At 37.0% G+C, this 23568-nt stretch overlaps 1 protein-coding gene across 10 annotated transcripts in view; it reads right to left on the reverse strand.

Moving 5' to 3' along the window:
* The window catches only part of Birc6 (baculoviral IAP repeat containing 6), a 195994-nt gene that overhangs the window by 123750 nt on the left and 48676 nt on the right, over positions 1–23568 (reverse strand). For 6 of the 10 annotated variants that reach the window (XR_009057854.1, XM_057783178.1, XM_057783186.1 and 3 more), the window contains exons 9-14: positions 18484–19878; positions 9360–9509; positions 5802–6027; positions 3856–4016; positions 2805–2936; positions 2214–2345 (exon numbers count right to left, since the gene is read on the reverse strand). Coding sequence is in view for 9 of the 10 variants with exons in the window: in XM_057783178.1 (XP_057639161.1) it covers positions 2214–2345; positions 2805–2936; positions 3856–4016; positions 5802–6027; positions 9360–9509; positions 18484–19878 (2196 nt within the window). In the remaining variant the exon portion in view is untranslated. The remainder of the gene's footprint in view (positions 1–2213; positions 2346–2804; positions 2937–3855; positions 4017–5801; positions 6028–9359; positions 9510–18483; positions 19879–23568) is intronic. The other 4 variants (XM_057783209.1, XM_057783200.1, XM_057783193.1 and 1 more) reach the window with 2 other exon arrangements.

The raw sequence follows: 23568 nt of genomic DNA on the forward strand, positions 1-23568 counted from the left end.
GGGTGCTGGGAATTGTAACTCAGTCTTCTGGAAGAACAACCAATGCTCTTAATCAGTAAGCCCTATCTCTAGCCCTAGTCTTTTTTAAATTATTTTTATCTTTTAGTTATGCGTAAGTATGTGTCTGAGCTATGTCCTTATGCATGTGAGTTCAGTGCCTTTGGAAGAGAGGTGTTTAAAGTCGTGTAAATGGAACTGTATTGAACTCAGGTCTCTTAACCACTGAGCCACCTCTTGAACCCTTATCTAAACTTCTTATGTCCATACATATATGTATGTAAAAACAGACACAAACCATTTTAATCGTTATAGTTAAAAATCAATGACATACTTTAGCTCTGAGCAGTGGTAGTGTAAGCCTTTAATCCCAGCACTTGGGAGACAGAGACAGGCGGATTTCTGTGAATTCAAGGCTAGCAAGTCCCAAGATTAGAGCTACAGAGAGAGAAACCCTGTCTCAAAAAACAAACAAACAAACAAAACCACAGAAAGAGAGGGAGAGAGAGAGGGAGAAAAGTAGGTAGGTTGGTTTCCTGAAAGAAAAGAAACAGTTTTGCTTTAACTACCAGGTTTTGGGTAGTAACTGTCCTTTTAAGGCATGTGATAAATACCTTCTTGTGGTTCAGTTCTTTCTCATATAAAATAGTACCTACACCTTGGAGTTAACTAAAACTCTTGTAAGAATGAAAGAATTCAACAGTTACTAACCTTATAATACAGTCTCACAGATCCCTTCTATAATGTAAAATATCCTCAAATAAATATACCTAACAAACCATCAAACTAATGCTATAGTACGTACTAAATCTTTTAATAGCATCGATAACTACCACTATTTTCCACATTTCTGCGTGCTTCTAAGTGCTGGACTATACTAAACATATTTCTTTCTGACCCAAGTCGCCCTGGTACTGCTACACTCTACTGTATAATACTGGGATCTGACATGACTCTCCACCTCAATCTTCCTTCTTCAAGCTTTCCTTTGATACAACTCATACTTTTACTCTCCTGCTAAAATTTTACAATCACAGTTCTTTTTTTTTTTGATTTTTCGAGACAGGGTTTCTCCGTGGCCCCACCGTCCGGCTTACAATCACAGTTCTATAATTTTAAAGATCATGAGGGCCAGGTATGATAGTGCAGACCTTTAATCCTAGCACTCTGGAGGCAAATGGAGCTCTGATTTCCAGTCCAGCCTGATTTACACAAAGAGTATCAGGATAGTTAGGGCTACATAGAGATCCTGCCTCAAGAAGGAGGGAGGGAGGGAGGGAGGGAGGGAGGGAGGGAGGGAGGGAGGGAGGGAGGGAGGGAGGGAGGGAGGGAGGGAGGGAGGGAGGGAGGAAGGAAGGAAGGAAGGAAGGAAGGAAGGAAGGAAGGAAGGAAGGAAGGAAGGAAGGAAGGAAGGAAGGAAAAGAAGATTGTGAGATCATAGGGGAGATTAGAGAAGAAAAAAAATACTGCCAAACACAGTCTTTGCTGAGACATGAAATGTAACGTGTCCCCATTTAGTCTAACCACTTTTTCTTTACAACGCTCATTTATACTCTAAATAATACAACAGATTTGATTTTTTGTACAACTACCTTCCAGAATGAACCCAAAAACATCACAGGATCTCACATCTTTTATGAAAAAATGACATATAGTCATGAAGTACAAATGAAACTTGTATATACAGAACTTACCTTTCTCTGGGGGTGTATGTTTCAAAACCACCCACTGGGTGATGCTGAACCCTATATACACCATGTACTTTCCTAAAACACAAAACTGCAAAGAAGCTACATAACCCTATCTCACAGACACATCAAGACCCCCAAAACCTAGAATCAAAGTTTCATATAAATAAGTACTTATGATAGCTGATAACCTCACACATAAGAGGGTAGAAGGTTGGTGTTTTTTGTTGTTGTTGTTTTTTAATTTATTTACTTATTATATATACAATATTCTGCCTGCATGTATCCCTGTGGGCCAGAAGAGGGCACCAGATCTCATTATAGATGGTTATGAGCCACCATGTGGTTGCTTGTAATTGAACGCTGGAAGAGCAGCCAGTACTTTTACCCTGAGCCATCTCTTCAGCCCCAAGGCTAGAAGTTTTAATCAAATTTATGAACAAACGGCATTTTTATAATCAATTTTCAAAGCATCTTTTTATTATGCTGGTATTATTCATTCTGATTTTATAAAATAAGTTACTTTACCTTTAACAAGTTTGGGGCTTGTCAACGTCAACATCCCAGCATGACCTGATAGATCAAGACCACTAGCAAGCCATACTGGGCCACACAGAATGTCTTCTTTATGATCCTCTAAAAACGGACATAACCTAAGACCTAAAGAGAAAAATACATATTTTTTCTTTCAGTGTATTATTGGAAATCCAATAAAGATATACACATCCCATTTACATGATACTACCACACAAAATACAATACATAAAACGTGTTCAAACAAAATCATCATCATGCTAAGGAAGTATAATCAATCATCTATGTTATGTGTTGTTTACCACTCTCATTTTATATTTCACCTTAATTTTCAAGACAGGATCTATAGAAATCATGACTTGATTCAAATCACAAGGTATTAAGTAGAACGCAAGTATTAGTGCAGCTATATTTCAAAGATGAACTGAAAGTTACAGCACATTGCCAAAGCAGAACTATAGGTTACTTTTTAATCATGTTCTTAAAACCAAGCTCTTGCAAGCCACAAGGAAGTCTTTCCCAAGAGAATGCATTAAGACCACTACTCTTTACTGCCAGGGACAACAGCTCTGTAGTTGAACTCACACTGTGACTCCTCTACATCCATGTGCTGCATTTCTTCATTCATATCAACCAGAGACGGGTTCCCATTTTGTTCCACTTCAATGTTAAGAGCTGGAGACAAAGGAAAGGTGATCTGCCTATCTACTGCTGTTTCTAGAGGATAAAAATATTAGTAAACTTAATTTTGCTTAGTATCAATAATTTTGTGTCTAAAAATCTAAAACCTTCTGCTTAATAGGGAACTATGATTTTCACCATAGTTAATATAAAATGGTTGGTGTCAAGAGGAGAAAATTAAACTCAATGATTTTATACTTTCTCCTCTACAAATGATAATAAAATATTTGCCTAAAGATATAAATTGTTGGCAATTAAATTAGAAGTTCTTCACTAAGCTGCACAGTACAAATACCCACAAAGCTTTTAAAATACCAATTGCCTAAGTCCTAGATTCATTACATGAAAATATCATAAGAATACATAGACAGACAGACAGACACATTCATCCCTCAATTAAGTATGCAAACACGCAAGAAATTTCTGGCAAAGGAAAACTTTCTGATTTGAATATTTGTACTCTCAGTGTTGGGGTGCCATTTAACACTCAATTTATTCTCAAGTTTTTAAATCATTTTTAAAGAAAAAAGGAAGGGGAAAAAAGAAAATACTGAGAAGTCACATCTAGTTCCTACCATAGTAAATGGACAAAAAAATTGGTATTATTTCTGGCATTACATGAAAGGCTAGCTTGACTGATTACTTTTAAATAGTAATTTCCAAAACTGTTTTTCTTGCCATCAAGTCTTCCTTAAAAAAAACAAAGCATAAAGCTAGCAGACACAGAAGTGGAACTAAAATCACTTCACAAAGACTTGATTAAACTAATCACCATCGTAAATTCTGCAAATTGCAGAGTTACTGGAAAATCTGAAATGTCCTTTCAATGACTCTGACCCTAAGTAGGCCAACAACTATCAGGAGCAGGAAGAGCCACCAAAACCACCAGTCAAGCTTCTGCAGTGACACCAACCACAAAACAAGGTCTTCCAACATCAACTGGAACCCCTCTTACCATTGGCTTTCCCTAGGCCCGGAGCCTTGTTCTTCAGCAGTGTCACTTGTATCTGGGGAACACTGGTGATGTTCGAGTTCAGAACAAATTTGAAGTCTACATGTCCAACCATACAGGCTTTAGGAAGAACCAATTCAAATACATGTTCATCCCAGCTGTTGCTGTCACAAAAGGTGAAAAATGTTAAGGAAAGCAAAAATCTTCCTCATACATAGTATCATCAACATCACATCATCTTTCCTATTCCTTGTTTTTTACATTCCAACAAATCCTGAGATGCAGAGAGCTCTAGACAAAACTAAGGTACAAAGACATAGCCTCAAAAAGAAAGGGAAGACAGAGGCTGAAGAGATGGCTCAGTAGTTAAAAGAACACTTTACCAGAGGACCCAAATTCATGTGCAAGCACTCATACTGGGCAGCTCATAACAACCACTAACTCCAGTAGAAAGACATCTGATAACCTTTTTAGCATCCACAGTCATTCAAACACATATGACATACACAAATAAATATATGCATAGGAATAAATAAAAATAAATTCATGTTTTATTTTTAAAAGAAATTATTGTCAACCAAGTGTGGTGATGCACACCTTTAATCCCAGCACTCGAGAGGCAGAGACAGGTGAATTTGAGGCCAGTCAAGTATACAGAGTGAGCTCCTGGACTGCCAAGGCTAACCAGAGAAATCCTGACTTTAAAAACAAACAAGGGGGGGGGGGAGGGAGGGAGGGAGGGAGGGAGGGAGGGAGGGAGGGAGGGAGGGAGGGAGGGAGGGAGGGAGGGAGGGAGAAGGAGGGAGAGAAAAGCTATTTTCCATGAACTATAAAGAGAAGATAACTGTCTGACAAAAGAGAGGTGACACTGAAACTTAGGGCAATGATTTTACCTTAGCAATTTGTATCTGCCTTGAGATTTGTTCATAACAACAAAGTCCATGACCATCAATATGGGATTTTATCATACATCAATTACCTGAACATTCCTGTACACCAGTTTAGACACATAAATGGGATCCTAAAAACTTCATTAAGAATCAAGAACTCCTTACTTCTTATATTGTACTGCTACCAATTCTCTCATAGCAAAGGTAAATAGATAAGAAAATTCTATCCCTTCTACCTTTAAACTATATCAAGACTCCAACTACTCTTCACTACCTCCATCATTATCTTCTAAAGTAACATCTGTAGTTAAGCAACCAAACTAAAATCTTTGCTTCCACAACAATCCTACCTTCACCACAATCCACAACAATAACTACCTGTTATTAATTCCCAACATAAAACTCAGAGAAATCCTGAAGTATGAACTGCTGCCAAAACTTTCCTGTGCCTCTAACACCCTCATCTCCTACAATTCAAAGCTGAACCTTACTTTCTACCCACTCTACTATATTCTCCACCCTCCAACAACAATGGTTTTCTTACTCTAAAAGTCATAACATACACTATGTCAGGGCTTTAAACTTGCACTGCCCCTGAAGCAGTATCTCTATACAGGGCTTTCTAAGGATTCTCTCTCTTGCCCATGTGCTTGATGTGCATTCATGTGTATTCTCCCCCCTCCACCCCACGGCTAGTCTAATCACAAACATCTCTGAACTATGATTACAGCATAGGATATATCTGCTCATTGTCTGATGCCCACTAAAATGTGACTTTTACAAGAATCATAGTACTAGTGTCAACGACAGTGCCTGTTTCTGCACACAAGTATTTGAATATTTCTAAAGAAATCTGTGACTAAGTAATCAAATAACAAATAATAGATTCTCTCATTATATTATCCTACAACATGAAACAGTTTAGGAATATCCAAAATCAAATAATAAACGTAAGGGGAAAAAAGTGATTAATACTAAAATACTAAGAGAAATAGTAACATAGCTGGGAATTACATGCTACATCTAACAAATCTAAGGCTCCTTGGAGGAGCCCAGTACCTGTCTGTCTGTAATTTCCAAGTGCGGGTGTGCTGAGCAGCATCTCCATGGTGCTGCTGATGCAGGTGCTGAGGGTGCCGTCTTTGTTGCTGTTCTTGCTGAACTTCTACCCAACACGGAGGAACAGTAGCTGAAAATCGTGGAGTCAGTGTCTCAAATCGAGTTAGCTCTACTAGAGACGTCAAGATTTCAAGTGTGAAAGGCTGGTCCACCAATAAATCAACTCCTTAACAGCAATGAATGTAGTATTTGAAACAGATTTAAAAAGAAAAGGAAAAGATGTTATTTTAATTCATGCTTTTTGTCTATTCAAAATACAGCATGCCAAATGAATAAAAGCAAATAAAGCAGGCTAAGGAATCTCTACTCCAGACTAATTAGCACTGGCCATGGGACAGTTCAGTCAGCACACCCAAACCCAGTCTGTTAGAAATGGGCAAATATGGTATTAAAATGAAACCCACCTCACTTAGATCGGCGATTAATTTTTATAACATGCTATGTACAAAGCAAATGCAAGGTACCAGCAATTACATAAGAAATGCCCTTTTATATAATCAATTAAATTTAAAACAACAGTCAAAGGCTATTCTGACAGCAATATACATTTATAAACATAAAGATTAAACTAGTACTTCTCTTCTGTGACAGACTTCTAGAAACGCCAGTATTAAATAAAGTGAAAATGATCACATTCTATGCTACTAGTTCCTAAAGTTAACTAAATTAACTAGTGTTCATCAAGAATTTACTTTATATATAAGACAGAAACATCAGAATGTAAAATGTAAAGAACTATAAAGAACATATACCAACTTCAGATTATTACTCCTATTTGGAATGTGTTCAACATCTTCTATGAGGAAGGAGAAGGGGGAGGAACTGAATTGCAGGTAGACAAAATCGGCCTCCACATCACAGTACTCTAGACTTAGACTCTCAAGGTGTTAAAGCTGTATACTACCATATCTAACTAACTGTTAAAACACATTTTTCATTGAAAAAGTCTTAAACTCCCCCAGGCACCGGACAGGTTTCTCTGTGTAGCCCCTGGAACTCGCTCTATAGAGCAGGTTAGCCTTGAACTTAGTGACCTGATTGCCCCTGCCTCCAGAGTGCTGGGATTAAAGGTGTGTGTCACCACCACTGCCTGGCCTTAAGCTTCTTTTATTTACTGCTTTTTAAAGTATTTTTTTTTATCAAATGTTTTGCTAAAATTTTATTTTATCAAATACTTATGTGTTTGCCTGCATGTATGTATATATACAACTTATGTGCCTGGTACCTGTGGAGGTCAAAAGAGGGTGACAGATCCTCTGGAACTGGGGTTACAGGTTGTTTTGAGCTTCTTTTATTTACTGCTTCTTAAAGTATTTTTTTTATCAAATGTTTTGCTAAAATTTTATTTTATCAAATACTTATGTGTTTGCCTGCATGTATGTATATATACAACTTATGTGCCTGGTACCTGTGAAGGTCAAAAGAGGGTGTCAGATCCTCTGGAACTGGGGTTACAGGTTGTTTTGAGTCACTGTGTAGGTGCTGGAAATCAAACCCAGGTTGGCTGCAAGAGCAAATAATAAATACTCTTAACCTCTGAGCCAACTCTCCAACCCCACACCCCCTATTTTGAGATCTCACTATGTCCCCTTGGTTGGCCTGGAACTCATATAGATCAACTGGCCTATGCCTCTGACTTCTGAATAGTGGGATTAAATACATGTGCCACCAAGCTTGGCTTAAACTTCTTTTAAGCAGTAGGGTAGGAAGATAAACTGTGGTGTATACTAAGAGTTATAGAAGTAGAGAAGGATTAACTGCATACATAGATGGAACAGTAAAAGGCTTAGTACAAGGAACACAGTTCAGTGAAAGAGAATTTCTTTGCTATATATAAAGCACAGGCTCTGATCCACAGCGAGGGGAGTAGGAGGAAAAACCATGGACTGGACAAAGTGTGACAGAAAAAGGGAAAGGGAACCAAATGCTGTTGCATTTTTGCTTGTCAAGACCATGAAACAATTATATACTTAACAAATCACTAAGTTGGGGCTGGAGAGATAGTTAAGAGCATTGCTGATCTTCTCAAACAGACCATCCATATGGGAGCAACAACTGTCTATACAACTCCAGTTGCATGGGATGTAATGCTCTCTTCTGGACCCCATAGCACCATGTATGCATGTGGTGCTGGTGCACAAACATATATATATGTAGGTAATATACACATAAAATAATTTTTTAGAAAATATTTTTAAAAGAAATTATGAAGTTTACCTGGGAATGGTGGCGTACGCCTGTTATTCCAGTACTAAAGGGAAGGTCAAGTGAATATCTGGGTTGGAGGCCAGCCTGGTCTACACAGTAAGTTCCATGCTAGCCAGAGCTACATAGTAAAACTTCTTTTAAGGAAACAAACAAATAAAAAAATTTTTTTTAAAAAAAATCATGAATTCATTATATCTAGAAAAACGGCCTAGTCATTTCATAGATGTCAACAAAGCCAAGAATAGATTTTAAGCTTGGATTAACACACTATTGCTGCTTCTTTTGTAAAATTAACTCTAAAAACAGTACAGAGTGTAGATGGGAACAAAGGCAAGAGTAACAAGCTGGAAACTAAACAGTATCCACTAGCCCTTTGTCAGGAGAGGCAGGTGAAGTGTGAATTCAGCCTAGCTAATATTGACAGACCTAGAATTGGGGTGGGCATGGACAGTGAGAACAGCATAAACAACAAACACACAAAATGCTATCCAAGGATTCGATGGGGGCAATGACAATGTTAATATATGTCTTCAGTAAGACTGTCAAGACTATTACCCACTCCACTGATTCTACACTTATTTAATGTTCCTCCTTATTTGAATTTGGTATCTTTTTAAATTATGTGTATGTCTTTATGAGAGTAGGTACATGTGAGTACAGGTGCCCCTGGAGACTAGAGGCATCGGAATTACTGGAGATGCAATTACAGACTATTGTGAACTGTTGACATTGGTGCTGGTAACTGAACTCCAGTCCTCTGGAAGAGCAGAAAGTGCTCTTTACTGTTAAGCCTTCTCTCCGGCCCCAATGTCTCTCTGTTTCTTATTGTACTCTTTAATTAAGCTAAAAGCTACATATTGAGAGAAAATGGCTCAGTGAGTAAAGTGCCTACTGTTAAACCTAACAACCTACGTGCAGATCTGGGGACTCATGATAGAGACAACCCACTCCAAGTAGTCCTCTGATTTCCACACAAGTGTTGTGGGATGCGCACACTTACACACAAAATAAATGAACAGTTAAATACAATGTGATTTTTAAAAACTTAAGAGAATGTTTTTACTGCTTAGGCAGATCTCACTGATGAACCTATGAAGATCATTTCTTTCTTTAATAAGTTTGTAATATTTTTCAAATACCAAAAAGTAATAATAAATAATGTATAACAATAAGTATGGTCAAAGACTATCTTTCTAAACAGTGCAATCAAGACTTCATTATTTAAAGAAAAAAAAGAAAATAAATACTATTATAAGGTATGCTTAATTATTTAAAAATGTAGTGTCTTACCTGAAATACCAGGACTTGAAGGATTTGATAAAGGTCTAGAACCTTCTAAAGATGGTTCTATTCCTTTAGAAAGTGATCCGTCTACCAGAATATCAGCTTCATCAATATCATCACAGGTTCCTCCAATTTGGAGAAAATGAAGCTCACCACCTACAGTGTAGTAAAATTTCATCAATACATAGAAAATAGTTTAAAAATTAGACACATTATTAGTTTAAAATTCATTTATTTAATACTATTTGACACAAAGAACATCACAGCAGTTATCTGTGTCAAAGAATTTGGAAATTTAGTTGCAATGAACTACAAACAATATAGTAAAGAAAAGAGCAGAGAGATATTTATCTCAGGACTACAGAAATGGTCCAGTAGTTAAAAGCATTTCTTCATGCAAAGTACTTGGGTTCAATTTTCATTACAGTCAGGGATGCTCACAACCATTTGTACCTCCAGTTCCAAGGGATCTTACACCTTTGTCTGACCTCCAAGAACACACAGACATATGCAAGCAAAACACTAATACACATTTTTAGAAAGTATTTATTCTCATATCCATTACATTGTATTATATAACATAATGATTTGATATCTTTGACTAACCTAAACTTTACCAAAGCCTGTGATCATCTTACAGATGAGGACAATAATACATTAAGCTCCATAGCCCAATCTCTTAATTCCAGAAGTAACAAAAATGAACAAATATTCTTAACTTCAATGCACTCACAATGAAAACTTTTAAAAACCAAATCAAATTTTTAGTTTTCATATCTCTGTCAAATAAAAACAGCAAATGAGACTAAAAAATTCATGACTACAAATAATATTACACTATAACATGAATTTATATAAACTTCTGATAGAAAAGCTGTGACTATATACGTGCACGCATGTGTATATAAGTTTATATGGATACATAGTCAAATAGCTTTTTTGTCATATACATATGTTCAATGAACTCAATATATATATATACATATATACATATATATACACACACACATATATGTATATGTATAAAGCTATAAAACCTACAGTCAAGATGAGGGAAGTCATGAAAATCTGCCAATTCATTGCTACTTCCTAAGGGAACTTGACCTACAGAGCTTTGAGAGTTAAAAAGTGTTAGTCTCAAGTGGGAAGCCAACAAGGCCTTCTAAGTAAGGTTAAAGTCCTTAAGTATGAAGAAAGCAACAAAATAACAAGTAGCAAGAGAAGCACCATGGATAGGGTAAACTCTCCCCACATAACCCACTCAGACCCTTCACACATGGTCAGCAACCACCAAAGAGGCCCCAAGTCAGTCAACCTAAGCCTCCACTTCAATGCAAGAGACCTGAGGAATTCCATCAGAAAATAAAGTTGGAGAAACACAGACACTGCATAAGGTTGTGAAACACAACAGGCCGGCTGAATACTAAGGTATGCTGACACAGAAACAGTAGGTAAGAAACAAGCCTCCCTCCAACCCACCCTCATCCAAGCAAAGCAACCCTAATTAAAGTCAGGAGGGAGAGTGTGTGTATATGTGTGTGTGACCTGTCAAGAGGAAGGGAGGGTGTGTTTGCATGTGTGAAAGTATGTGTGACCTTTTGGGGAAATAGGGGGTACAAAGAGGAGGAGGAAACGATGAGACAGGATAATATGAGAGGCTGTGATTCTAATCAAAATACATTACACGTGTATAAAATTTAAATTAACATAAACAAACAATCCTTAAAAATAAAAACCAAGGAAAAATGAGGACAGTCACCTGTAACAATAGAAAACAAACTTTAGAGTCAGTTGAGCTACAAAATACACTAAGTAACAATCCTTAAGGAGAACGGAACCAGACTGACTTTCTATAATACTAAATGCCCAGCCATGAATTACGATGGACCAAGAAAGACTACCCCATACTTGCTGAATGAGAGGGGAAAAGAAGCTGGCTGTGATGGTATACACCTTTAATTCCAGCACTCAAAAGGCAGAAATAGGTGGGGGTAACTTCCCTATTAGACAGAAAACATCCCACAAATCTGCTCAGTTCAATGAACTCAAAACAACAAACTGAGAGATGCACATGCAAACTATTAATTAATAATAAATGGCTGTAAGAATACCATGCAAAGGGCTTGAGTAACTGTGGCTCTGGCACAGGGTTGGAGACACATTCCCAGCATCTATGTCAGCTCACAACTCCCTGTAATGCCACTTCCAGGGAATCTGATGTCTCTGCCCTTTAAGCACAACAGCATTCCCAGACACATAATCCAAAGTACTAAAAATAAATCTTTAAAACCAACATGTCCAACCTCTAACAGAGATTTAAAAAAAACTTTAAAAATGTTTGATCTGAAGACTTTACTCAGTTAAATTATTATTATTACTTTTTTTTGAGACAGGGTTTCTCTGTGTAGACTCTGTAGATCAGTTTCTACTCTGTAGACCAGGCTGGCCTCAAACTCACAGAGCTCTACCTATCTCTGCCTCCTGAGTGTGGGATTAAAAGCAAGCACCACCATGGACCAACTACAATTAAATCATGACAGCACAGATGAAACAAAAGAATTACTGAGTTCAAAGACAGGCTACCTAAAATAGACAACAATTTGAGAGGAAAAGGAATGGAAAAGGGAGCAATTTTGGATAGTATAAAGGAGCAACTATTTAAGGTACTGGGAGTTCAAGAAAGACCTGAGAATGTGAAAAGGATAGGAGATTTATTTTAAAAACAAATATCCAGATACAAAAAGGTCAAAAGTCACCAATTCAACACCAAGACATTATATAATCAATCTCTCACAGATGAAAGGTGAAGGTTCTCATGACTGTAAGAGAAATGAAACAACCAAGAGATGTGCCCTCACAATTTACAATTTACTTGACTGCTGACTTCTCAACGGAAATATAACGGTTTTTTGTTTTGTTTTGAAACAGAGTCTCACTATGTAGCCCTAGAAAACACTATGAAAGAAGACTGGTCTCAACTCTACCTGCTAGAATTAAAGGCATGCACCACCACACTCTGCTTGCTTGAACAGAAACTTTAGAAACGTGAAGAAAGAGCAAGATTCAAAGATCTGAAAGGAGAAAAAAAACTCAAACAATACTGTATATATAAAAGCTAACTTTTTTAAAGAAAGGAGAAATACTTTGTCATCCAAACAAAAGGTGAAAGAATATATACTTAACAGGTAAGTTTTTGGTGGTGGTGGTAGTGGGGTTCTGCTGTATGCTTTCTTACACAGCCTAGGTTGGCCTTAAACTCATAATGTAGATAAAGGTAGATTCAAGGAATCTGCCAACACAGCTTCTACCTCAAACACATTCTACCACAAAAGCTAAAAGAAGGGTTCCAAAATAAAAAAATAAAAGAGATAATTAATAAAAAAACCCAGAAAGGCATAAAAATTAATAGTAGCAGTAGTTATATAAATCCAAGTCAATACAAAAACGTAAAACAGGACAGCTTCTAAAAATACAGACAGGAATGGAATGCAACTGCATCCGTTTTTATAAAGATATTTCTGTTCTTATTCCTTTTTTTAAAATTTTTATTACATTTATTTGTTGTCTATGTGTGTGCCTGTTCATATAAGTACACATGCCATAGCATGGACACATGTGGAAGTCAGAGGGCAACTCTAAGGAATTGGTTCTCTGCTTCTACATGTGGGTTATAGTTATATCAAACTCAGCTCACCAGGCTTGGCTAGCAAGTGCCTTTGCACAATGAGCCACCTCAATGGCTCCTGTTCTTATTCATACAATCCTGTGAACTTGCTACCATTTCAAAACAACTTGCTATAATCAAAACTGTTCCCCACAAATCTTAAAGTAACAACATCAGTCTCCATAATAAGCAAACTAAAATGGAGCAATTGATCGGAACACACAACTCAAGTAGCTCATTAAAGCACTAAAAGAGACTACAGGACAATTAAAAAAAATACAACAAAACTAGAAAAGAAGTGGCATAATAGCTGTAAGGTATTACTTATACTAATTGCCTTTACAATAAATTGATGAAATTATCTGATTAAAGACACAGAGTGACTAAATGGGAGAAAAGGACTAAACTCTATATCACTTTACAGAGATCCACTACACCTCTATAAACTTTGACTAACAGTGATGAAATGAGTAAAATGTCCCATACAAATGCAATCCAGAGGAAAGCAGGTGTATTATAACAATACCAGTAAAATTAAAAGAAGTAGAAAGCAGTAAAGAAGGTAATTATATAATGTAAAGGGCTCAATTCAGCAAAGAACAATAAAATTCAGTAGCAGGGTGGCAGAAATAGTAGGGTCTAACCCCATTATCTGTCCCAACTCCCTGCATAGAGACAGAAGGATCACTGGAGCTTCATCATGATTCAACTAGTTTCAGGTTGAGAGATCCTCTATCAAAGGAAACACAGTACAGAATAGCAAACATTTGCCTCTGGCCTCCATGAGCACAGGGGTATATGCAAAAGCACAAACAAAACAACAAAACGTAATACAAAAATGCTGTAATCAAATCAGTATGATACTAAAATAAAAAAGACACATAAACCAATAGAACACATAAGACAAATCCATATAGTTACAACCAACTGATTTCAAAAACATGCAAAGTACATAAACCAAAGTATCATCATTTCAATAAATGGTTTGTGGGAAAGTAGATGTCCAAATGCAGAGTAAATATAAACCACTATCTCTTACCAATTTTAAGTACCAGCTCAAAGAAAATTATACTTAAATGTACAACCTGATAACCCCACCATATCGGAGGCTAAAGGAGGAAAATGTCTGAGTTTGAGGGTAGCCTGAACTACATAGTATATTCCAGTCATGGCTGGGCTACAGAATAAGATCTTATCTCAAAAAAAAAAGTAAAAAAAAACTCAAAAGTATGAAAAGTACTAGAACAAAACAAAGGAGAACTATTTCAGAACACCGAAATGAGCCAAGGTTTGATTTTGAGATCAGACTCCAAAAGCAAAAGAAATAAATGGGAAAATAAACAAATGAGATCACATAAAACTAAAAAGTTACTATATAACAATAAGAATAATCACCAGGCGTGATGGTGCACACCTTTAATCCCAGCACTCAGGAACCATAGGCAGTCAGATCTCTGAGTTCAAGGCCAGTTTTGTCTAACTAGCAAATTCTAGAACAGCCAGTGCTACAAAGAAACAGTAAAAAACATTCAACAGAGCACAGACCCAACAAATAGAATCAGTGAGAATATGTGGAATGCATACATACAAGAAAGTGATATCAAATATATACAAGGAATTCCAAACACTCAACGGGGAAAAAAGAGACAGAGCAGTAATTAAGAACACTCACTGGTTGCTCTTACAGAGAACGTGGCAGCTCACAACCCTCCAGACACAGGAGAGCTTCTAACCTCCTCAGGTACTGCATCAATGTAGTATACAGACATACATGCATGAAAACACTCATAAAGTATGGGAGCCGGTGAGCTGGCTCAGTAAGTAGACACTTGCTGTCAAGCCTGACAAGTCAAGAGTTCAACCCCAGAAACCCATATGGTGGAAGGGGAGAGAGAGCTTGAGCACAGCACAAATGGGGCGAAGGGACGCAGGATGGAGGTTACACAAAATACTTTCATTGCAGAAGCACAATACACTCCAGTAATTCTACTACTGGGTAAATTACCACCAAAGGAAATCATTTGTCAAAGAGACATTTCATACCCAAATTAATGGAAATACTGAATTTACCATAGCCCAAGAAATGGAAACAACCTAAGTGCCCTTAAACTCATGAATCAAAGAAAAAAAATCTGGCACATATATACTACTCAGCCATATAAGAGAATGAAATCTGTCATTTAAAATGACATGGGGGCTGAAGAGATGTTTCAGTGGTTAAGAGCACTGACTGCTCTTCCAGAAGACAGGGTTCAACTTCCAGCACCAGCTTACAGTTGTCTGTGACTACAGTTCCAGGGACCTGGAAACATTTACACAGGCATACACACAGGAAAAACACCAATGCACATAAAAATAAAAAAGCAGATTTTAGCTGGGAGGTGATGGTGCGAGTCGTCTCCCAGCAGAGGTAGGTGGATCTCAGTAAGTTTAAGGCGAGCCTGGAACTACAGAGTGGGTTCCAGAACAAGCCAGAGCTATTACACAGAAAAAAACCTGTCTCAAAATAAGCAAATAAGTAAAAATAATAATAATAAAAAAATGACATGGGTAGAACTAGAGATCATCATGTTAAGCAAAATAAATCAGAAAAGTACCTCAATGAGATGACTCGTGTAAAATCTAAAAAAGTTCATCTCGTGTAAGTTCACAGCAAAATCGTAGTTACAGAGGCCAGGGACAGGAAAGAGAGAAATGTGAAATCAATGAACACTAATACAGGAGGAAGCAGCTCTGGGTAACTACTATACACTATGTTGCACATAATATCATATATGAACATGTCAAAGAACCAAAACAGAGGACTTCAAAGTTTTCCCCACAAAGAAATGGTGAATAAGGCATAAATGTTTAATATTATTTAAATATTACTCAATATTATATAGATGTATCAAATATTATAATGGTGATTCAATGACAATATGTAACTTCTAGTTTTTGTTCATGTTACAATCATTTAATTATAAAAATTTTTAGGCTGGGTGGTGGTGGTTTATAATCCCAGCACTTGGGAGACAGGCAGGTGGATCTCTGTGAATTTGAGGCCAATCTGGTCTACAAAGTAAGTTCCAGGACAGTCAGGACTGTTATACAGAGAAACCCTGTCTTGAAAAAAAAAAAAAAAAATTTAGACGCCAGATGTGGTGTCACGTGCTTTTAATTCCAGCACTTGGGAGGGAGAGGCAGGTGGATCTTTGTGCGTTCAAGACCAGCCTGGTCTACAGAGCACTTCCAGAAGCTGAGGTAATGGCAAGCAGGTAAAGAATTTGCCAACAAAGCATGAGGATTGGAGTTTGGATGCGCAGAACTTATGGAACATCAGATGGGTATGGTGGTCACCTGTAATTCTAATGCTCAGGAGGCAGAGACAAAAGACACTTTGAACAAGCTGGTTAGCTAGACTAGCTGATCAAGCTCTGGATGAAACTGAGATTGCCTCAATGAAGATGGAGAGTTGGAGAGACTCAACACCGGCCTTGGGATGACAACTCATACCAGCTCACACATAGGGCAAGGATGCTTGCTTTAGTTCTCTAGCAGTTGGTCCTGTTAGCACCTGAAATCCCAGCGTTGAAGAGAGTTCAAGGACAGTTAAGAAAATTAACTCATTAGGAGAGATTGCTTCCTGGGAACCCTGCTGTCCCAACTCTTAGAATATATCAATCTACTTTCAAATATTAGTCTTACTAAATTAATCTAATGGAAATAATTAAACCCTTACTACATTTCTACAAATACTAGTATCTTACAAGCATGTGCCCGAGCCAAACCACTCAAGCATCATATTAAATGATTCATGGCAAGAAGACAACTTCTCAGATCTTCCATATTGAACACTATGAAGAATTCATTTTGCTATACTATGACAGTGTAGTGTATACATAGTTTAAAAGGATCAGACAACAAACCAACTAGCTTAGAATCCTCTCTACCATTCATTAGCTCTGTAATGAGGACAAGTTACTGAACTCTACTTAGTTTACTAATCTGGAAAATGGACTCTACTAAAAAGCATATACATTATAAAGTTGATATGATCACTGGCAGAGTAACAAACTGACACGTGATCAGTAAGCTAAAATTCCTCAGAATACTCATACTTTAAAGTCTTACCCATACTTTAAAGTTTGTATCATTCAAAAGGTATGCTGAACTGCTCATAGTGTTTATCAGCTTACTTTTATTTTAATACAATTTGAATACTTTTTCCCACTGGATGTAGCTCAAAAATGCAATCTGAACCAAATTAATACACTAGCTACTAACCTCCTTGGCTAAGCCCTGGTAATCTACTTAACCTAAAGCACAGATAGAGAATGAGTGATGTTTTTCCCAAATCCACCAAGTCTTAGCTTTAATCATCTAAGCGTCAAAAATTTTGTGGCCCTACAATTTCAACTAACCTACCAATAGCAAACAGTATTTGCTATGCCTCAAAAGTTCAGTAATTCTTGTCAAAATCTGTTGTATAGTTACTTGATTTACACAAATATATGGAGAAATGTTAGTCCAATAGAGCCTCAAATGTTGAGAAACTAATTTTTTTATCTACCAAAGATTATGAGTAAGGAGAATCAAACATCTTTACACTTTATAAAACTAAGGATTAATTGCCAAGTAATTGCTAAGTTCTTTTTTTTCCAGACGTAATCTGTGCCAGAAACTTTATATACATTATTTAAATATAATGAGCCTAAGCAATAGACTGTGGCAGCTAATCAACTTGACAGTATTAAGAGATGCCTAAAAATTGAAAAAGCAGCTGTAAGTGCATCTATGAGAGCATCTGCACAAAGGAGTAGAGGTAGGAAATTGTCCTGAATATAGGGGTCCCTTTGGAATGAAAGAACCACAAGCTATCATCATTCTCTCTTCCCTCACCTTACACACACACACTATTGCTCTGTATGTGCCATGACACAAGTTTCCCTGTTCAGTCATACATTCCTAACAGTGACAAACTAAATTTCTGACACCATCTGCAGAGTTAAGTCCTTCCTCCTTTAAGTAGCTTATGTCAAGTGTGTTGTCACATCTTGGATAGGGCGTCTATCCTATTTTCTGAAGAAACTAGGTCCACAAATGTAGGCAGAGTCAGTATTCAAAAAAATATCAGGATACCTGTTTCTTGAAGTTAAGGAAAGATCTTTCTTGCTACACAATCTAGCCTGGCCTTGAACTCATGACCTTGGAGTTTTAGGGTCCCAAGTAAAGCTTTGTATTCAGCTAGAAAGATACTTTCTGATGACTTACTAAGTTACTCACAAATAGATTTCTTGCATAGGGGACATTTTAAAAGTAAAATAAAGAAAAAATTAAGGTCAGTAAAAATAGTAGTGAAATGGACCACTACATTATTTAAAAACAAAAAAGAACCCTCTCTCAAACAGACCTAAAATTTACACTAGGTATGTACATAGACAAATGCCACATAAAAATATTGAGAAGATCAAGCCAATAGCTCACCTTTGGTGCACGCACACAGCCTATCTGTGCCTGAGCAGTAAATGACAGAAACAAATGTATCCTGTTCTTCAGTGCCCTCCTTTTTGGGAGGCTCCACTTTGGCCAAAATTTCAAAGTTTGAAAGGTCTAATACTTTCACATATCCTCCCTGAGTGGTTATCACCAGGTGTCCAAGAGTAGAAATGTCAGACTTCTTTTCTCTTTCAATCCCATTCTTTGAGGTTGACTGCACGTCCTCAGCAGGCTCTTCACAGTCATCCTCTCGATTATCCAGTATATCTGGTGGAAGCAATATGAGCGAGGTAATTGTGTCCTGGGGATCTTTGATATGTTGGATTTTTACTGGCTCCTCTTCTAAAGTCACTATTCGAGTGGTATAATTCATTTTGTAAAGAACTAAATATCCACCACTAACATTCCTCTGCTCCGGATGGATGATCAAAGGAGTTGGTACATCTGCTGGTGACTCGTGTTGGATCACACTAATATTTGCACCATTCACTACAGCAAGATTGGACTCCAGCTCACCTTTCCGTCTATTACATAGTGCAGAGTTTAATTTATTTAAATTATTCAAGGCCTCGACTTGATTTATTGCACTCAACGATTCAACAGAGCATGTCCGCAGTCCTACCAATAAATGAATTCCATCAGCACAAGGAGTTATGGAGTCTATAAAAAGAGTCTCCTCCTCTGCAAACTTTGGTAGTCTCAAGCACTGAACCAAAGTCCCAGGCTTGGGTAGCACAGAGTTCCACTTCTCAGAATCTGGAGAGGTGAGGCTGGCTGCTGCATCTGCAAACTGCTGAATGTAAGTCACAGGAGGATCCTGCAACAACAACTGCTCCTGGTTATCCAATTCCATTTCAATAATCTGTGGAACCGTAAAACCGTCATCGTGCAAACTTTTACTCATAATATTGTTCATCTGTGAAAAGATTTTTCCTGCTTTCTCATCAGATTCTTTGATACTATAAAGAAGTAAAACAGGCAAAGTCCTCCTTACCAGAGGAGAATTCAGTTCTGAATTTGTGCAGGATTCATTGTCAGTTGACCCTTGTTCTGATATACTTTCGCCCTGAGTTCTGCTTAAACCATCCAGTGACCTGTGGGAATTACTACTAATGGGTGAGGTAGCGGGAGATTTATATGTTAATAAACCTCCAGCCAATAAACATGGAAAGGGAATGTTGTGTTGCTCCTGGTGCTTCTCCTTTGTCTTATCACTCTTAGAGTTTGTTAAGCAAGGATTTGCCCCAAGTTCTTCAAGATCCTTAACAGTATCCTCAAGCACGTTTGCCACAATCTCCCACTGCAGTTTTTCTGGCTGCTGGAGAATGCTGAGTGCTGTTATATCAAGGCTTATTTCCATGGCTTCCTTTTGTGATGTATGCCCTTTGAAAACAAACAACACATTAGATGCAGCAAGCGGCCTTGGTGATATTAATCGCAATCAGTACTTCAATGAGCTTTTTTCCTAATTGATCTGGTCTATGCATTATATCAAAGACAAGAATTCAAAGTATTTTATGGCTTACAAGATAGATCAGCAGGTAATTACACTTGCCCCCTAGCGAGACTCAGCTCCATCACTGGGACAAACATGGCAGAAGAAAATTAACTCCCACAAGCTGCCCCTCTGGCCTTCACACGTATACATGTGCCCATACATATATACACATACAAAATAATTTCTAAATTTCAAGTATTTTAAAAGAAAATCAAATCTCAGATAACTCTATGTAAGAAAATAAAAAAAAACTATTCAAGAAATTCAAAATTATTTTCAGCTCAAATACATTCTTTACAAAACTAAATAAAAAATAATTTTTGAGGCATGGAAAGGTAAAGTAAATTACTATATTTAGTCACTGCTTTAAAATTATATTAAAAGAATAGAATTTCTGGACTTCAATTCTAAACCAAAAAAGAGATGCAACACTATTTGTGCATTGTAATTTATGCACTCTCTTAAATACTTAAGAAAAAACACTATAATCTCAAGTCCTCTCTTCTTAATACTTTAAGATTCAAAGCACCATTTCTTCTCTCTTGTTTCACAATACGGACAGTCATGTTTGGACAAAAATCCCACCAGAGACAACAGTCAACCATTCAGTTAGGTAATCTAACACCGAACTGAAAATTCTTTCAACCAATCTTGGTTTTTATTTTTGTTCTTTTTTTAATTTTTCAATAATATGTAATAGTCAGTAACAACGATGTAAAAACAACTGATAGGCAAAAATAAAGAAAAATTAGAACTGCTTTTATAATTAGGCAGGAAGAGTCAAGAGAATATTAAATGAAGTGTGTAGATGCACAAGCAAGGACTCAGTGGACCACCAAGGTGTTCTGTTATATACCAGTAGAGTCCCTTTAAAGCTCACTTACAGTGTTAGCCAGGATGTCCCATTATCTGGGATAATCTTCACATCACATACTACTACTAGCCGTTACCACTGAAATCTTTTATAACTAAAGCAGAAAAACCAGACTGTTCATTCCTTCCATATTCTGTATCTAGAATAACAAACAGCCACTTCACTACATAGCATTGTCTTATATCTACTTTCTCAGACTGGAAACTCTGAGTAAAAAATAAAGTGTTTTTTATAGTTTTCCTTATGTATAATATATCCTGAAGATGCTTATCTATTTGTTGGAATAAACTAAAAAACATAAAATGACTTTTTAAAGTTGTGACAAGAAATTGTTCAAATAGAATAGTTTTAATCTATATATTAAATCAAATAAGTCCACAAAGCACACAAAATTAAGACAATACTGAAAGTAAATGGCATGTATAGTAAAACTGTTGAAAAGGAAATAATAGACTAGGTTGGGTGGCTCACTGCTGTAATCCCAAGATTCAAGAGACTGAGCTGGGAGGATTACTCTGAGATGAAGCCAGTCTAGGCTATATAAAGAGCTCTAAGACAAACTAGGATACAATGTGAGACCCTGGGCAAAGAAAGCAAAGAACTAGAAAATAAATATATAACAGAAAAATACAGTAAATGATCCTACTTTTCTACTTCCTATTATAAATACTCAATGCACATATAGGAAACAGGATAACTCGTTGAGAAAATCTGACACCTCTCTCTTCCTCCTCCTTCCATTTTGTTTGCAGTACCCTGGAATAACATGACCCCATGAATGTCAAGCAACTACTCTGCCACTGAACAACAGCCAGACCCTTAAATCAGAATTTCTAGAAACCAACAAGACCACATAATAACTATTTTTTTATGCAACATACCTGCAATGCAATACTTTCCAATCACTTTGAGTAATAATCTTTCTGTAGCTCGCTTTTGTAAGTAGTATCAAAGCCACAGTTTCCAACAGTCATACTTCCTGAACTAAGCAATTGGATTTTGTCTTGGCTCCTTCCTAAAGTTGAAGTTCAATTTGTACTCAATTCTCATGCCAACCCTTCTTTGCAGTCTTCATGAGAAGTCATGTTTCCTTAATTCTTATACATGGTTCAGACAAAAAACTTTTCTCTTTGAAATTAACTAGGAACTTTCAAAACTTACAATCTTCAACCAAAAAACAGATGCCTCTTATTGTGTACTCATAATTTTGAGGTTAATACATTCTGCAATTCTTTGAACTATGTCACTCAAACTAATACAAATCACTCAGAGTTGTAAAGCTCTGAAATGGCACCTAAAATTTTTAAAAGATGCTACAAGATAAGACTACATCTCTTATAACTATCAAGCTTAGATATGCTTACGCCATGAATCTCCAAAAAGTTAATGATTTAAAAACATACTGTTGCCAGGCAGTGGTGACCATAACTATAATTCCAGAGGCAGAGGCAGGCAGATCTCTGTGAGTTCAAGGCCAGCCTGGTGTACAGAGTTAGTTTTAGGACAGTCAATGCTACACAGGAAAACCCTGTCTTGAAAAACTAGAGGGGGTGGGGGGAATGGTTAGAACCTATATATTTAAAATTAGTTTCACAAAAATGTATCTTCCTATGAAAGAATAGCCCACTTGCAACCCCTCAAATGAAGAAATTAACTAGGGCTAGGAAAATGGCTCAGTCAATAAAGTATCTATCTTATAAGAAAGCATGAGAGACCTGAATTCAATTCCCAGAACCCATGTAAAATAACCCAGGCATGCAAGAAGATTTGCAACCAGTACTGGGGAGGCCAGGACAAGCAGGTTCCCAAGGCTCACTCACCAAATGGTCTAGCCTAGAACTAGTAAACTCTAAGTCAAAGAGAGATTCTACCTCAAAAAGAAAAAAGAAAAAAAAAATCACTGTAGGTGTTTGGCCTCCACACACATGACCTCATACTCGTGTACACTACACATAATACAAATAAAGGAATATAAAATTTTTAAACTGGAAGGGTTTTATCCCTTACTCCATGATCTTTTAATTTTATTTAAAGACAACACTTCTTTTAAAAATGTATCACATGGGGCTGGAGAGATGGCTCAGTGGTTAAGAGTATTGACTGTTCTTACAAAGGACCTGAGTTCAATTCCAAGCAACCACACAACGGCTCACAACCATCTGTAATGAGATCTGGCACCCTCTTCTGACCTGCAGGCATAATGGAGTCAGAATGTTGTATACATAATAAATAAAATCTTTTAAAAAAAAATGTATCACATGTACCAAGAAGAATATACCATAAGGACCCTGGAAAGCACTATACACCTTTGATCCCAACACTCACGAGACAGAAGCTCAAAACTGTGAGTTCAAGGCTAGCCTAATCTATATAGCAAGTTCCAAATCAGTCAGAGCTACATAATGAGATCCTGTCCCAAAAGAAAAAGAATATATAATAAATTTATGGGTATTAGAAACTGAAATACAAAAAAAAAAAAAAAAAAAAAAAAACTGAAATACATCCTAAGCCAATGTGGAAAATCAACAAACACAGAAGAAAACATAATGGTAGAAGATAAGTAAGAATACAGTCCAAATGCAAGTATTATCTGAGGGGTGAAACAGAGTCTTGCTATATCAGACAGCCAGGCTAAAACTATTAGCAATCCTCCTAATCACAGCCATGACAGATTGTGGCATGTGCCAGAATGCCCAGAAAA

This window comes from Chionomys nivalis, chromosome 1 (genome assembly GCF_950005125.1).
Source record: "Chionomys nivalis chromosome 1, mChiNiv1.1, whole genome shotgun sequence".
NCBI classification, from domain to species: Eukaryota; Metazoa; Chordata; class Mammalia; order Rodentia; family Cricetidae; genus Chionomys; species Chionomys nivalis.